The sequence below is a fragment of the Rhea pennata genome, chromosome 1 (assembly GCF_028389875.1).
Source record: "Rhea pennata isolate bPtePen1 chromosome 1, bPtePen1.pri, whole genome shotgun sequence".
NCBI lineage: Eukaryota > Metazoa > Chordata > Aves > Rheiformes > Rheidae > Rhea > Rhea pennata.
In genome coordinates, this window is record NC_084663.1 from 73977409 (window position 1) to 73995115 (window position 17707).

Genomic DNA, 17707 nt, shown 5'->3' on the forward strand with positions numbered 1-17707 from the left:
AAATGCTTACCAAAAAAGAAAAGGCAATGTATTAGAGGTATGAGAGCACTGCAAATGTTTTTGTGAAATGCTTTTCAGTGTCAGTATCATGCACAGCACCATGCTGTTGTGATTTGCTCTGTGTTTGGGGCCTGATCCAAAATCTGCTGAAGTCAATGAGATTCCCTGCATTGAGTTCAGTAGACTTTGGATCAGGCATATGCCAGTTAGTGAGGCAAATGCTGGTGAGTATCTAAAATAATTAATCACCTTAAGGCCCAGGATAACTGTGGCAGTGCTTACAAAGGTAGCAGGGTATCTCTAGGATAGGTGGTCACTGCTGAAATATTTTATAGAGTATCATTGTACAAAATATATGTAAAATATATTTTACATGGGCAGCACCTTTTGCTATTACCTTAGCAGAGCTCTTTGCAAATAATGCAAATTAGATTATAACATATTTGGCTTCCGTTAGACCAAGTGCTTTAAGGGAGATAAAAAGAACAAAATAAAGGGCTTATACATGTAAAGGAAAAAGATGTAGAATATTAACCTGAAATCTGTGGTGAAAGTCAGGGTTAGGCCTTTCATTTTGCTTATCCAAACCTATACATTCAGAATTTGATCTTTGTTAATATTTTTCTGTGAAATTCCACAAGGAAAGAAAAATTCTTGCCTTTAATTATTTAAATTATTCAGTAATTCAGAAGATATACACTGACTAGTTTTGTAAAACTCTTGAGTATTTTCTCCAATCTGTATCTGTATGAGTATATGTGCCCATATATACAGATAAATTATACATATATATATATGCATATATGAGCATATAATGCACATTATATGTAAGATAAAGAAAATAATAAAATCTGAACTGAGACCCAAATATATAACCTGAAAGATTATATATTTTAATCAGGAAGTGCAGACATGTATTACCTATTGAATTTTTAAAAAATATAGGAAGGCAAACCCTTGAAATAAAAATTTTTCAAAGGATTCAAATTTCCCCCAGGTAAAGTCCACCTGAGGACTGTACTTATACTCTTTTTTTTATAGTCATGAGTATCTTTCAGAGCACACAGAACAGAGTCATAATCCAGGTAAGATGAAACTCTTGAACATGAAGATTTTTAAGCTCACTTTACAAGACCTGAAGGTAATTAACATGTGGTTAAGTAGAATTCTTACAGCTTTTGCAGTTAGCAAAAATGTCTTCTCTTGGAAATTAAAATTGTCTGCCATTTTCCCATTATCTTCTTCACAATTGTTTATGGAAAATATATCTCAGGAACTGGCTTAGTGCCTTGAGAATCTCCATTTATGTTTCTTAAAATGAGTTCCATGGATTTTTTTAAAATGTTTAGGTTAAATGCCACATCATATTCTTGCTTAAAACTTTATTTTTTTTTTTTCTCCACAATGCTTTTCTCATCCATGGCAAGTGTACCTGAATTTCTTTTGTATTGATTTCTGTTTGATATATTATGATGATGTCTGTATATTTTAACCCAAATCAGAAATCCTCACCTTGCCAGTGATGGGGATTTTAGGATGAAATTCTAAATGATTAAAGGACATAACTTTATTTAGCTACTTCATTGCAGGGTGGACTGCCGTTCAAATAGCTACATCCTCACTAAAGTAAACAAACAGGGAATCTGATATAAAGGAGATGCTGTAAATGCTGTAAAGGAGAGCTGAAATTTGCCTTCTATTGGCACCATCTTGGGCTCATCCTCTTGGTCCTTCTTCCCATTCCTCTCCTCTCCTTTGAAGTTTTGCTCATTCCTTTAGCTTGTAGCTGACTGCTCAGCAAAGGCCATTTTCACAGGTAGGAAGGAAAAACATCTTTGAAACTTTTTGACAAGTTCTAGAGTTTGTAAAGACTGAAATTAAGGGGAGCAATTTACCGTTAAGTTACAATGAATGTCTGGCCTGTAAGTGTTAAAAAAATGGCTTTTATTTAGAGTGATAACACTCATGTTGGGGTGCTGAATGTAGCTGGTACCTTTAGATAGCAGGTACTTGTTATCAGAAGATAGTTCCATTTATCACATCACCGTATTTCCCCTTGCTGAAATGCTAAATTAAACCTGACAACGTTATTTTAAGGTATAACATTCCTGTTATAATTAGTTGTGAAGCAAATATATTACAAGGTACTCACTTTGGTGCAGTCAGCATCAAATTTTCATGGTCTACTATATTCAGTAGAAAGGGATATTATTTCTATAGGAACACATCTGCCTCTAGGAGATGTTCTGGTGGCATGTCCTGAGCATTCAGTAGTGGCTCAGTTAAACCATCATTTTCCTGGCAGCTTGTGTAATGGTGTTTTTATGTAGGTCTTTGGAACTTTCACCAGTGTATTAGAGATCCACAGAATGCTGGTCTCTAAAGCAAGAACTGTCTATTGAAAAGTTTAAGGAATCCAGCAAATACATATGCGTTGTATGGTCGGCCTTTAGAAAGAGGTCCAGGCAAATCAGAAGTGCAGCCCCAGTGTGCTTTAGCAGTTATTTGTCTGTCATTGGCAGTTTAAGGAAGTTGTAAATTTGGTAAAATATTTTGTCACTTTTTCATCTAACAAATTATTCTTTCAAAGAATACCAGCTGTTTTCTTTCCTCTGTTTCTTCCAAACACTGGGAAAACCTCAGTATTTTTGCAATGACTGTGAAAAAGACTGTTTTCTCAAATTAGTATAAGAAGATCTCAACAGTTACTCTGAAAGGTTACTTCTTCCTGATGGAAAATAGTGATCAATAGCTTTAGATGACTGAAAAATTACAAAAGAACTTGTTACCGTTCCACCTATTCTCTCCTGAATATTGATGTTTGGGCTGTACATTTTATTCTTTTAATCTGGCAGTCAAAGTGCTCCCAGTTTTGCGGACATTACTATTTGCCAGACAAAGTTGCCTTCATGTAAAAAACCTTCAGCTCCAAAGATTCCTAACTGAACATGAATTTAGGAAAAAGGTATTAGTAATCCATACAAGAAAAAGAGGCCTGCGTACTTTCCAGTAACTATCACTTCCATTGGGATGCAGATATATATATATATATATATGCAGATATAAATTCACTAAGAAAATAGTGGGCATTTCTCTGCTGTACTGCACCCCATGGTTCAGAGGTCTTTGAGCTAGTCCTGAAGGAGCTACCTTGGAAACTGAAGTATGATGACCACAAGAACTCAGCATGAGGCTCACGCTTGCTACAAGTAAGACTAATTATCTTGGGAATAACACTGTGGTGATACAGGACCATTAATTCTGAGACTGAACTAACATTTACCTTGCTCTCCGCTAGGCTGTGTAGACCACAGTGAAGCAGGCAGCTGCTGGGAGCAGCAGACTGCTGCGGGTGGTAAAATGACCAGTCTGCTTCATCTGCCTATGCACCATGCCTGGAGGCCAAGCTTTGGGCTGCTGCCAGTGCTACCAAGGATGGGTTCTTCACAAGTGCAGCTTGGGGATGGGATAACCACTCTTAACTGCAACGGTTGCTGCTGTTCTCTTTTCCATCCCCTGACTCCAGAAATTTCTTCATATCTCCTCGACGGCTCTTCAGCCCAGCTGTTCCTCTTTGATCTCTCCTTCCATACTTACTGCAAAGTTGCACACAGTGAAAAGTCTAGATCCTCCTGTTTGGGTAGGAGAGAATTGCCTTTGCCTAACTGTAGGAAGCCTTGAGTCAACTCTATTCTGGATTTCCTGGAGCTAAGTGTGAGATCTTCAATATGACTGTTCATTACAGGATTGCCAATGGGTACCAGAGGATCAGGCTGTTCATGATCAATCTTTGGCAATGATCAACAACTAGTGCTTGGGAAAAATATAAAAAAGTCTTTAGTGTATTTAATTATGTAGTTACACAATGCTCTACACAGAACAGAACAAACAATTCTTTCACATATAGCCAATATACCTCTGCTCACCTCTCTGCAGGTCTAGTTCTGCCTAAAGTGTGTAGGCTTACTAGAAGAATTAAAGCCAATGGAAGAACAGTTTAATTTACTATTAAGGAACACAGATTTAATCAGTGACCAGTCATAAAAGTAATCCATCTTTCTTTCTAAACCCAGCTGTAGTTTTTGATGAGTTGCAACAATAGCACAACAGAATTCTTTTTTTTTTTTTTTTTGAACTTGTTGTTCCATTTTGTTCTTCCATTTCAAATTTCCATTTTGTGAAATTAAATCTTAGGTATTACAGAACAGGAGGGAATAATGCCTTTTCATTCTGTCTTTCATTGGTTGTCAGCAGTCAAGATCTTCCAAGCTGTCTTCATTCCCAAGATCAATTTCTCGAGTGAAAATGTTCAAAAGTACTTATGTTACTTGAATGCCATTTGTCCCCTTTCTTTAAAAAAAGTGATATAGGATATTGGGATGCATTGAAAATCACTGGAGCAGAGGCCTTTTAAAACTCTTTAAATTGTTTAGAATTATTAAAGTTCTCTTTAGCCTTAATTCCCAATCCTGAAATAGCATTTGAAAATGGAATTTAGGCTCTTAAATTAGTCAGATACTTCTGAAAATGCTACATGCAGTTTCATTGGTGCAGCCCTGCGGATGTGTTCACCGCTAGCCACGGTAATCTTTACAAGCATGGGATCTTAATGTAGGCACAAATAATTTTTGACATTATGTTATCCAGTTTTCCTTTTGAAGAAGCCCTAGGGTTACACTGTTTCATTGTATGTGCAATTGCATCTGGAAATTTATTGTCCAGCTCCTGTTAACTTTGGTGGAGCTGCACAACCATTGCTAGAAAGTGCCCCATACCATCTAGAGAATTCAAGGACTTATTTTTCTGCCAGGGTCTTTTGGTTCTGTTCTTTCCTACCTGCAGATGAACACAGCGTATAAATCCTGAGGCAAATCAAGATGAGTATCTGGAGGCTGCCCTGATGCAGCAGAAAGTAATGGCTAACTTTAGCTTTGAACCAAATGGAAGTGTCACTCCCAGGCTTTAAATGCAGAGAGCCCTCCTTTGCATGCCAGGAGGATTTAATCCAGTTCATTTGCCCTATCTATGAAACTTGAGCAAAGAAACAGAAACTACATGAGAGGCTTTATGCCTCATGCCATGAGCATGTGCATCTGTGCATCTCCTACGTGAGATTTCCAGAAACAGAGCTGGAGCCAGTGCTTTGGGCCATACGTGCAAACCTGTGGAGGTGGAGCAGCAGGGCATATCAGATCTGCCTACTGGACCAGATGTGGATGGGAAGGGAATGATGGAGTGGTTTGTTGTTGCCTGGAGGCACATTGAGATAACGTTTTTTCTTAGAGCTCTAACACAGTGTATTTTCATAAACCACTCTTCAAGACAGAGGAACTGCTTGCAGCCTCTCTGTGTAAACACCAGAGTAAGCATCTGTGAAAGCTGACCTACATCAGCAGACACAGAACTGCAGATACAGACACATCACTTGCAGCCATAGCTCACTTCCAACACAGCGATGGCACCCTCTGTTTACACTGTGAAACTTGAGGGAGGAAGGAAGGAAGGAAAAAGGAAAAGGAAGAGGAATAGGGAAAGAAAAAAGGAAAAGAAAAAAACAAGAAAAAGAAAAAGAGGAAAAGAAAAAGAAAGAATACAGTAAAAGTGTGTCCTGAAGTACCTGCTGCTAAAAAGGGAAATTTTACTTGGTGAGCATTTTGGAAGGCCAAATCATAAGCTTCAGTGAATCAACACCACACTGTGACATTGGTCAGAATACTTAAATAGATGTTAAATCTTTGGAGCTTTAATGATGATCACCAAATGTGCTGGTTAATGATGAAGTATTTTGTGGTTTTAAAACTTGGGAACTGATTGTCAGTTAGCATATCTCAGTTCACTGACTATACAATACTTCTCACTGTCTGTTTGTTTTTCTTTTAACAAATAGTAACCAGCCTGTAGCCTTTGATTTTATTTCTTGTTTTTAGAGAAGACAATTAAATTCTGCCTCCTTTCTGAAATGAGCCTGTAGTACAAGTATTTGAATAGACTACTTGAATGTACTTTTGAAAATTATCATCCGTCTGATGGATACTGTCTCTATATATCCGTACTGAAAATAGGGCCAGATCTTTTTTCAGCCCTACAAATATGCAAAGGACAATTATTTTTGAGAGAGAGTATTATTGGACACACTACAAAAGCGTCACAAAATTAGGCACAGCACAGCTGTTACACATCTTCCTTGAGAGCTCCTAGGGACTTGGGTTTGAGGTGCAATACAAAACCTCTACAAACTGATGGTAAGTCCTAGGTGGGCGAAGGCACTCTCCATGGAGTTAATGGTCCATTATTCCACAGGAATGTCTACTGCCTGTATTACATTTCCCTTCCAGAAAAAAAAACAAACAAAAAAAAAAAAAAAAACATGTTCCTCTTATCTTGGCCTCTTGGACACAGTTTTAATACTTTCTCCCAATTTCGTTGTTGACTAGAAGCCAAAAGCTACACTGGACGTCAGCGATGCAGTGCTTATTTGAACCCAGGATACTCCTACCTTTCAGTACCAATCCAACCACTAGACCACAATAGCATCTTACGCTATGTCAGAAAAGAGTCATATTTGTGGGAAAGGGAGGAAAATTCCCAGCACAACTCCCTTGGACTTCTGACCTTCAATAAAAATGAGGAAACGACACTTTTGATTTTCAAGATTATCTTTACTATTATGTTTCTCTTAAAGGAGACATGTCAAGTTTTTACAAAGAAAATATCAAACAATCTCCCTGTAATTTTTCTGAAAAGTTCCATATATACCCTGCTAATAACTCATCACTATATTCAAACATAATTCATCTTAACACAATATTTCTTTTATATTGTTAGTCATTTGTAGTTTTGAATATGTTTTTATTGTTCTGCATTGCCTGACTGGTATAAAATGATAATAGTCATGTTATGCTATTCGTTATAGAGAATGGCGCAAATTTTCCGTCTTCCACTTAAAGGTTGAACGGATTTCCTGTCAGCATGTAAATTTTGATACTGAAAATTTTTCCATATGCTCTTAATTTTTTGAATGTGAATAATTCAGGAGCTTCACTTATTTCTTGTAAGATCACCTTTGTACACCACAAAATAAGCCACAGATTTTTTCAGAATGTGGTCCACCATATGACCTTGAGTTATGCCTAACTTCTGGCTAATGTCAGTCCTTGACTTGTTGATATGTTTGGAAAAGACCTACTTTTATCACATTCTTTTCACTCAAATTCCAACTCCTTTACACATTTCACTGAAATATTTCAATTTGGATTATGCTTTGCAGGCCAAACAAAAAGCAAACAAAAAGCAAAAAGAAGGTTTAGCTGAGGTTCAAGGTTAGTCTTTGAACTCTGTTCTTTTAAAAGCTATATATTTATGTTCACTCTAAGGAAGCACTTGAGCAGCTTATACATTCTTTGTTATGTTTGCATTGTATAAATAAGTAGACCAACAGAACTTAACTGATATATTTGAGGAAAGAAGGAAAGCATTATTTTCCTATTCAACTAACTTTTTTTTTTAATTGTATTCTTGCATTTTTTGCATATCTAATTGTTCGGATTCTACAAAGCTCATTAATGTCAAATTTAGTGCAGAAAGATGCGTTCACTAAAGCATACATATGCTTTACTGAATTAATGACATTCTTTACAGTTTGATATGTAAAATTTTAGTGCAGAAAGATGCGTTCACTAAAGCATACATATGCTTTACTGAATTAATGACATTCTTTACAGTTTGATATGTAAAATTTGGGAGGAAAAAAGTGAACAAATAAGCTAAAACAACCTATTCTACAGAAATATGTTACTCCATAACTTGCAGAGAAGGAAACCAGCAGTGAAACATTTGGTTTCAATCTTCTTGTAAAGAAGAATGAGTAAATAAGTAACACATAGGCTGATAAAAAACAGAAGCTGACCATAATTCTGGGTCATACTGTGGCCCCCACTCTGCAGGCATGAACACATAAGCTTATCTTGGTGCACAGAAGTAATCTCACAAGAAGTCATGGAAGCGACTAAACTACTCAGACGAAACTAAACAGGTGCCTAAGGATTTGCAGGATCAGGCATAAGTATTGATTTACCACCCATGCAATCTTCACTACAACTTTGATTAAGAATTTGGCAAGTGGCAACTGTAATTCTAATTATAATGCAACCATTGTTGTTCTGTGGGACAATGAGGAAATGCAAAATGTCGATGAAAGTAAAGCTGCCAAGCTACAAATATGAAAGGTTCAGAGCTTGCACTGAAAATGAAGTACAACAGATAATATGAACAGAGATGTTGCATAGAGATATAGAGAATATTGCCTCATCAAATATGCAGTTTCAGACAGGCTTCAGTTTATGTGCCTTTGAGTTTTCTTATGAGAAACAGAAAATTTTTCATAACTTTTATTTTTCTCTCTATACGCTTTTGAATATAGAGCTCTTGCAACACAGTATTTATGCATGTAAGGAATACTAAAAGTGCACAGTGTTATCAGTGAGTAGGTATTCAACACTACATTTAATATAAACTTAGCTTTAGTTCTATTTTGCTTAAACTTGGGTGGGCATATGAGCATTTTTAGAATCCTATTAAGTTACTCTTTATCGCTTGTTCAATATTCTCTTTCTGTATGTCTTTATTAATTTTATTATTTTGTGTTTAGCTAAAAGAAATGTCTTGATAGCCACACTCTTGCTTCAACACATCTCTGATCTCTCTCTCTTTTGTAGCAGGCAGACCTTCTAGAAGCAATGAGGCTCGCATTTTGTGGTAATGACAATGCTTCAGCCTATAACATCAGTGCTGGTGTCCTAAGAAATGTCTGCTTTGTGGACGCCCTCAACTTGGTTCCCCATGTCTTTTTGCTATTTATCACCTTTCCAATTTTGTTCATTGGTGAGTTATTGAATGGAGTTGTGCAATCCTGCAAATGCTTGAGTGTGTATTTAAACTCAACCATGTTTGTATGTGTTTGGAGGCCTGTGGTCTTTTAAGGTTACAGGGGTTCTGGTGCAAATGATTAGCTCATTTGTATTTATTAATTGTCAGAAAGAAGAGATAAAATGTCCTGATCCAGAACGCTTGAAGCCGGTCCATTTGAAAGAGTGGGAATTTTGGATACAAATCTGAACTAAGCAGCATGAAAAGATGGATCAGAACCAGAGAAATCAGATCCAAATGCTTTGAAACTTTTCTCAGGAGAAGTTTTATTCAGATTTGAACTTGGCAGCTTGCAGTCTTCTCTATTATTAGATATTATAAGACTTAGGACAGTGGGTCTGAATTCCCTTGAAGTTAAATGAATTTTGGAGAATATCCAAAATGCGCAACTTGAATCTATGGCTAGGGTAAGTGTAGAAAACTTTTAAAACAGAATAATTCATTTTTTGCCAACATTTGTAAACAAAAGTAGAGCTAAGTAGATAATATTTGTCCGTGGAAATGAAAATAAGAAATGATAAATCTATCTCTAGAAGAATTTAGGACAGTTAAGTGACTGTAGCTTACATATTCTTGAGAAAGCTAAATGTAAATACTCAAACAATACTTCTCTTTGTCTTTATCTCAGCTATTTGCAATGATGAGACAAATACAATTGAAAAGACTTTTTCAGGGCTGTCAAATGGTGACATTCTAAGTGATTGTAAGAGATGAATAAACTTTAATAGCTGCCAAAAAAGGCCATAAATGTTAATAAGAATGAAAGAATCTCCCAACTAATGCATGAGAAATGGCGAGTAGCTTACTCCGTGTTACCTTCATGGTGTAGTATATTTACACAGTAACACATTCCTTCCAAGAGGAAGATTTAAAGTTAGTAATATATTAGAACTAGAAATTTAAGGACTTCCATCATGCAAAAAGCTGAAGTGATTGAATGATAGGCTACAAGAACCTGTGGGCTAAGACAATCAATACCTTGCAACCAAAGGTATAACAAGATCCAGTGACTGAAAACTAACTAATTAAACAAGGGAATAAGATACATATTTCAACAAGAGCATAAATAAAGACTGGAAAAATTACTCAGGACTCTTCCACCAGAAATCTTTATGTCAGCTCTGGATCCTTTTTTAAGATGAGACGTAGTCCATCCTTGAATTACTGGGCTGTCTGCAAAATCATTTGAGTGAAATTCAATGCAAGATCAGAAGGTAGAGATAATAATCTTTTATAACATTATGTGTTATGGATCAAGTTTTGGAAGGCTATTTTAATAGTTTTACTGGTATTAGACAATTCATTTTGAAATAGTGTTGTGGCCAATAACTTTTCAGTCTATTTTCTAGCAACGTTTGGATAAAAATCCGTAATAGCCTAAATTGTGTATAATTCTTTGTTTTCTATCTTTTACCATGATTATCAGGACAAATTGCAGTTGAACTGACATTCCTATACTGTGGAATGAGAGATCATCCTTCTGTGTTTGTGATTCTGTTAGAAGCTAAAAGACTGGTTGGATTAAGAGATGGCAACAGTATTTCAGCAGTATTCATCTTTAGGCTACTATGATTTCAGAGAGTTCCAAAAAACTGCCTTAGTATCTTTTCACACCTGCTATGCTAGTAAGCTAGAGTGTCTTTATAGCCCAGGGAGAGAAACAGGGCTTAGTAGGGAACAATTCATTGTATTTTTTTGAAATGACTACCTCAGGACAAATTCTGCCTTAGAAGTACATTGGCACTAGAAAGCTTCATGTGACTAGTTCAGTCCCAGCACTGTATATCTACACTGCAGATACCTAAAGTAAGGCAAAATAAATCCTGTGCTGTTTCAAAAAAGAGATAAAAACACACTGAGAATTCTGGAACAAGTCTGAGGCTTAAATCTCACTCTCTTGTGTTTTGAGAACAATCATATACACTCCTGAAACTTATTCTCTCCTGAAAGGCCTGAAATCTGTCCGTAGGCAGACAAATACAGTAGAACAGCCCTCACAATATTTTATCTTCTCCAAAATACATATTCGTCATTTAGAAAAACCCAGTTACAGAAGTGAACACAAAAGGAAGTAGCTTCATGCAAAAGCATATTGTCTAAAGTAGCTTGGCTAATGACTATTCAGAGCCTGGGAGCCAGCTGGAGTCCACAATATAGACTCAGCCCAAAAAAGAAAAATTGATGACCAGTCACGTGTGTGCAAGTGTGTGGACCAAGAGGAAATAAAACTGAAAAGCAGCTTGGAAGAGACAAAGATAGGAGCAAAGTCAAAGAAAGCCATATTAGATTAGGTAAATCTCAGGAAACTATAAAGAATGTTTGGTAGACAAGAGTAAGAGACAATATTTTGTTCCTGCAGTGGGTTGCGGGTTAAATGGGGATGAAATGGTGAAATCCTGGCAGATATGCAGAATGAATCAACCTGGGTTCTTGTTTATGTTTCTGAGATCCAAGACTCCAAGTATTATGAGATACTGTATCCCTTCGTATCAAAAGTATATCGTTATTCAATTACTGAAAGAATTGAATAATGCTCATTCCCCTAGTGAAACTTATTTTACTGTTTTTACTTCCTCTTAATTCACTGTTCTTGGGACTATCCATGCACTTCATGAGGTCGGTCAGGGAATTTCAGGATTTGTCTTATTTTTCCATTGTCAGAAGGACACACACAGGCCAGAACATTTTGGCTGAATGGTTCAGGACAAGCTTGTACCAGGATGAGAAAGCCCAGATGACAAGTTGCCTTACAATGCCACATGTGAGACAGGACTTGCCTAGGGCCAGGCACCCTCATTCCCCTGTGGGCAAACTGACCTCTAGTTAGTCCTCAGCTCCCCCAGCACGGTTGAATCTGTCAGATCCTTGGTGTCCTGCTTGTTATCAGGTAGCTGGCTTCAGAGATTCATGTCTGAAAAGGACAGGTGCCATCTGAGCAGGTGAAGTTGAAGAGGACTCCAAGTTGAATTCAATGATTACATCAGTTGTATCTTGCGCTGGGAGCTTTGAACGTGCAAAGCATGGGTGGTGCAAGGAGGTGGGGCTGTGTCTGAAGGACAGAGACTGAGAACTTGTCTTTCAGTATCCCCTGAGGCCAGCCATACTCCTAACCAGGCCTGAGACAAGGATAATAAACTTCATTTGTTTGAGTTAAATAAATCTCTCTGAGAACTCATTGGAGAATAACACTTTTATAGCCTTTGGAAACTTTATCCGCTGTTATCTGTGACTGGAAAAAGCAAGATGACACCATCATTTAAGTTCTGTCAGTCCCTCTTACATGGCAATGAGACTTTGAGATGTTTCTACTGTTTTTTAGCTCTTTCTCCTTGACTAGGAGACTGAGGATTTGCCTTTGATCGCCGTCTTGAGAAGTCTGTTTTCTCCATTGTCTGCAGGGTCAGGTCTAAACTGCAGAGGCTACATGGCAGCTCGGAGACCCCTGTGTCGTGTAATTAGTAACAACAGCCCCCGTAGCCTCCTTATTCTTTTGCATTCATTATATATTGTTGAGTGAAATGTATGGATTAGAATAGGAGATTGATAACCAGATCCTTGCTGACTGTGTGATAGCCTTTCTCCTTCACTAATTTTCCAGGCTGGGGAAGCCAAAGCTCCAAAGTTCAGATTCACCACAACACATGGCTGCACTTCCCTGGACACAATCTGCGGTGGATTCTGACATTCACTCTCCTCTTTGTACATGTGTGTGAAATAGCGGAGGGCATAGTTTCAGATACGTAAGTGGCCATTTTGTGGATAGTCCAGCTAATTGCATTTGTTAATGTGTAGTGTTAATGCATGGCAGACCTACTGTTAAGACATAAGGAATTTTTCCAGAAAGGATGGGGCATTGCTTCACAAACTGTCCAGCTTTTAGAGAGATGAAGACAAACAGCTGTTGTTAGCACAGTGCTATTCTCTCAAGCTACAACAGCCAGTGAATATTAACTGCAGTTAAAGCATTTGCATGGACAAAAATCTTTCTCCAGGGAAGGCATACTCATCCTCTCAAGTAGATTAGCAGAACACCTAGGAATGCAAGAAGGGTCAATAAACCCACCAAATTCTCTAACTTGTACCTTACTTGTTTTCAGACAAATGAAATCCCGACATCTGCATCTCTTTCTACCAGCTATAATGGGGTTTGTGGCTGCAACAGTATCCATAGTCTATTATCATAATATTGAAACATCTAACTTTCCAAAGTTACTGTTGGGTAAGTCTAAGTCTGACATTTATATACTCTTATAAAAAACAGTAATTTATTCCAAATTTTTTCAAAGCCAGCTCACTTCAGATTGAAGAGGATGGAGAAATGCATGAGAATAGGCAGAGAGAGGGAGAATTTTGTGCTCTTAAAAGTGGAGTTATTATAGGAGCTATTGCACATTTTATAAAGTACACACTGGAAACTATTTTTAAAAATCGTCACGAAAAGGAAAGTATAGTATGCCTGATATAATTCTGTTATGAGCTTTTAGGTATTTTTTAACACTACTCAATATTTCTGGGCAAAAGTTTGCCTTCATTCATAAGGACTGTAGTAGGAGGCCACTTTTAATAGTAATCAGATCAAGAGCCATCCCATGTTATTTCCCAGTATCCTTTGCAGCTGAATTTGATATTACCAAACCTGATGATGAATGCCATCTGCTACCCTTTCCAAAGGGACAAAAGACAGGTTTCCCTGTGAGAAATACAAGTATCTGATATTCACTACATCTAGCTCAATCAGGAGATGATGCAAGAACAGAAGAATTTGACTAGACATTGCTGGATAACTTTTCAGGGAAGCACACTGTCCAAATTACCTGTAGCTCAAAGACCTGAACTAGCCATTGACTGATACAAATCAGGTGGCAGGATAAAATTTAAACTATACGGACTCCTTTTCAAAATGAGTACATTTCAGATGAGCACCTGGGCTGCACCCTGCTAAGTTTTCCTAAGAAGCTGTGTTATATTTATTGGGTTAAGTGGCTTTCACTTCATTTCAAAAAGAAAGTTCCCCATCAGATTACCCTAGATGGACTTTTGCAATTGTACGAAGATCCACATTGTGGATCTCATTGAAAGGTAGTAGCCCAGGGAAGAAAACAGTGACTTGGGGAAATAAAATGCAAAGCAGATCTCGCAATCCTGAGTTCTTAACTGTGGTTGAAATCACACTGTGCCCCTGTTAGCCTGCAGGCTAATGATTTATAGGGTCACCATGCTTGCACTGAGGTAAGCTATGGAGTATTTCTACTTGAGAGCACTACAGCATCTGTGGCACTGGTGTATCTAAAATATCTTTAAAAAAAATGATGGTTGTGTCTCTGTTTTACAGCTCTCTTTCTTTACTGGATAATGGCTTTTATCACTAAAACAATCAAGCTTGTCAGATACTGCCAGGATGGTGTGCCTTTTTCTCAGCTGCGGTTCTGCATCACTGGAATTATGGTCATTCTCTATGGGCTGCTGATGGCTGTGGAGATCAATGTCATTCGAGTTAGGGTATGTTATCAGGTTCTAGCCTTGGTATGTGTGTGAGTGTATGGGTATGCATGTGTATACATACACACACATGCATGCACTCACGCACACGTGCACACATACACACACACACACACAAACAGAGTGTATGCACATAAGTAAAGGTAGGTATACATGCATATTTATTTATGTGTATGTACATGTACATGTAATCTCTACGTTATATACTATGTTAATCAAAGTATATATGCAGTGAATATATAAGTAAGCATACGTTTTTACCTGTTATAATTTGAATGGCAGTTGTATCCCAAGAGTTCCTTTTTTTTTTATGAGACAGATGGGTGGGACTGGTAGTCTATAAAGCTGTATCCACATTCCACCTTGCTCAATTTGTTACCAGTTATGATGTCAAAATGGAAATATTCCTGTTTAAATACAAATTTATATTTACATTCAGTTTACAATTACTTTTAAATGCAAACTTGACAGTGTACTTATATTATGCATCTTTTTTACTAAGAATTGTCATTAATATGAATAATTCCTGAGCACATGCTCTCTATTTTCTCCTCTCTAGAGATATGTATTTTTCATGAATCCTCAGAAGGTAAAGCCACCAGAGGATCTGCAGGACTTGGGTGTGAGGTTTCTTCAGCCATTTGTCAATCTGCTCTCAAAAGCAACTTACTGGTGGATGAATACACTTATTATATCTGCTCACAAGAAACCTGTAGATCTGAAGGCAATCGGGAAGCTTCCAATTGCAATGAGAGCACTAACAAATTATGTTTGTCTCAAAGAAGCATACGAGGAACAAAAGGTAACCTAAGATGTCCATGTCACTGTTAGGGCTTAAAAATGATAGTGTTACATTGAACTTTTCCTGCTGCTATGAAATCCTAGTTTTAGGAATTTTTAACTTAGGACTATTCCAAGATGAATCTTGGTTTAGGAAATTCTAATCCAAAGATTACTGTTTGAATTTAGGTGAATTTACGGTAGGGGAGTATTGCCAGATTGGGAGTGATTGGAAACTGAAACCGTAACAGATTTACTAGATTTCAATTTAGCAGTGAAAGCTTAATTTAAACCTTGAATACTCATGACAGCATCTTAAATTAGATGACATTCTCTCAATAGGTTCATTTGGGAACATTCATCTTCACTTATTCTCCAGAAAACTTCTCTCAAAAATACTCTACATTTAAGTAATTTTTTTCTGTGTGTATAGTGAGAGAGTACAAACTAATGAATGGATAACCTCTGCAAGACATGTATTTTGGGTAAAGGCTCTATTATAACCTTTCCTATCAGATGTGTTCACTGGAAGGAGGAGCAAAGTTGTATAAACAGAGCAGGGTGTTTGAACACAAAAATCTTTTTGCGTATGGAAGCATTATAGCAAACCTCTTCCCTGTAATTGTACCTTTACTTCAAAAACATGCATCAAGAAAAACAGGTTGGATAAACTCACTAGGATAGGGAAGGAGTTTCCAAAGAAAATTCTGGATGCATTTAGGCAAAACTGTGTAGTTTCATTTGTGCTTAAAGCTGGTGATTCTGCCAGAAAATAAATACTTTGTTTTGCAGAGAGAGAGGGTGAGAAAGCCTGTCTCCCTGGTTTGTACGCACAGATCAATTCTCAAGTATAAACAGAGAGAATACAGGCATTCAGAGAAGAATGGAAAATACATTTGGAAAATGCAGCACATTGAACAAAGGCATATAAATCCTTTTCTTTTACACACCAGATAAACTTGTTTCCAGGCAATGCAGCAATTTAGAACTGCAATGCAAGGAAAAGCTGAGAATAGCTCTATTCTCCCAGTAACTAATGGAGCTACAGACTCTTTTCTGAGTAATCTGAAATTAAATCATAATTAACATAAGCGTTTCTATTTTAATATATTTAAGTTGCATCTCTTTCATTTTACCATTTGTAATTGATTTCTGGAGTAGTGGGGAGTCCAGGGCCCTTCTGCCTTAAATAGAAAACTACTGAGTCACTGGAATTGTGCTTTGCACACCTAAGTGCATCTCTTAGGCCAGCTCCTTAAAGGAATGTTTGGTGCCTAAATCTTACTTAAAGAAACCAGTGGGACTTAGGTGCCTACATCCCCTGAGGATCTGGGTCTTTGTGCCAGACTCTTGATGGCAGGTATGCGTGACTGAGTGCAAGTATTTGTTTCTAGCTCATTTATATCTGCAGATACTGTATGTGCCTGCACAAATATGCTATTCAGATGCCAAAAAGCCAGTTAATTGTTTTTTTGCTCATATGCATGCATACTAACATTCAGTGTGCAGCTCCACTGATGTGCATTATGCACATATGAAGATTTGCAAAAATGTACATATCCAATTATTTGCACGAACATTTGTAAAACTGGTTTACACCAGATTTTTTCTTCCTATCGGTTTCCATAATTGTTTAAAATCTCCAAATTAGCCTAGCCTCCAGCACATTTGTGTTAATATTCTAAAACAGACTGTAACCTTAAAATAAACTGATACTTCATAGATAATGTTAAAGTAAACCAAAGGGGTAGAACCACTCCAAAAAGCCTGGCAGTAGAACTTGCAGACATTCACTCCTACAGAGAAACATACTGGTTTTATGTATGCTTGGGTTAGAAAACAGCTGCAGAATTAGGAAAATTCTTCAAGTTGTAACATAGTCTGCAATCTTAAAGAAAAGTTATGTCACAGTCTCTGTTGCCAGGGTGTAATTCATGTTAATCTTCTGCAGCTGGTGAGGGTAGCCCACCAGAATCCTCTGGATTAAGTTGGGTTACCTCTGCCTCTGCCTGGAGATAGCTGGTCTTGCCTGCACTCTATAGCCATGCACAAAGAAAGCTTCTGTTCCTTTCCCAATCTCTTTTATCACACCTTGATGAAAGACACTGAACATGAACATGAATGTTCAGTACTGTAATTTCGTTTGAGATAACTCATTTGAAGTTTTTTTGCTATGCCTTCTGTCTGAAATGAAAATTAAAACCAGCTGAGGTTCTCTACAAAATAATAGAACATGGGAAATGAAACAGGTTAAATTTTGAGGACCTTTTCTTCAAAATCACTGTTTTCCAAACCAGTGTCCCAAACATATGGCAGATTAAATCTGTAGGTCTTGAATTAACATTTTATGGTTGCTATATTTTGCAAAGATAATATTGTGCCACTCGAGTAGTCACGAAGTCTGTGAACACTGTGTGCAAACTTTTCTTGTTTCCTTTGATATCAGTGGGATAGCTTCTGAAGTCCTTATTCTGCTGTTTAAATAGAATTCCTCTGATTCCTA

At 37.2% G+C, this 17707-nt stretch overlaps 1 protein-coding gene across 2 annotated transcripts in view; it reads left to right on the top strand.

The window, feature by feature from the left end:
* ABCC9 (ATP binding cassette subfamily C member 9) overlaps window positions 1-17707 on the top strand; it is an 84342-nt gene that overhangs the window by 424 nt on the left and 66211 nt on the right. Inside the window, exons 2-6 of one of the 2 annotated variants that reach the window (XM_062591798.1) lie at window positions 8715-8880; window positions 12524-12665; window positions 13023-13144; window positions 14258-14424; window positions 14984-15226. In XM_062591798.1, the coding sequence (XP_062447782.1) occupies window positions 8736-8880; window positions 12524-12665; window positions 13023-13144; window positions 14258-14424; window positions 14984-15226 (819 nt within the window). In that variant the 5' untranslated portion in view covers window positions 8715-8735. The remainder of the gene's footprint in view (window positions 1-8714; window positions 8881-12523; window positions 12666-13022; window positions 13145-14257; window positions 14425-14983; window positions 15227-17707) is intronic. The other variant, XM_062591809.1, reaches the window with a different exon arrangement.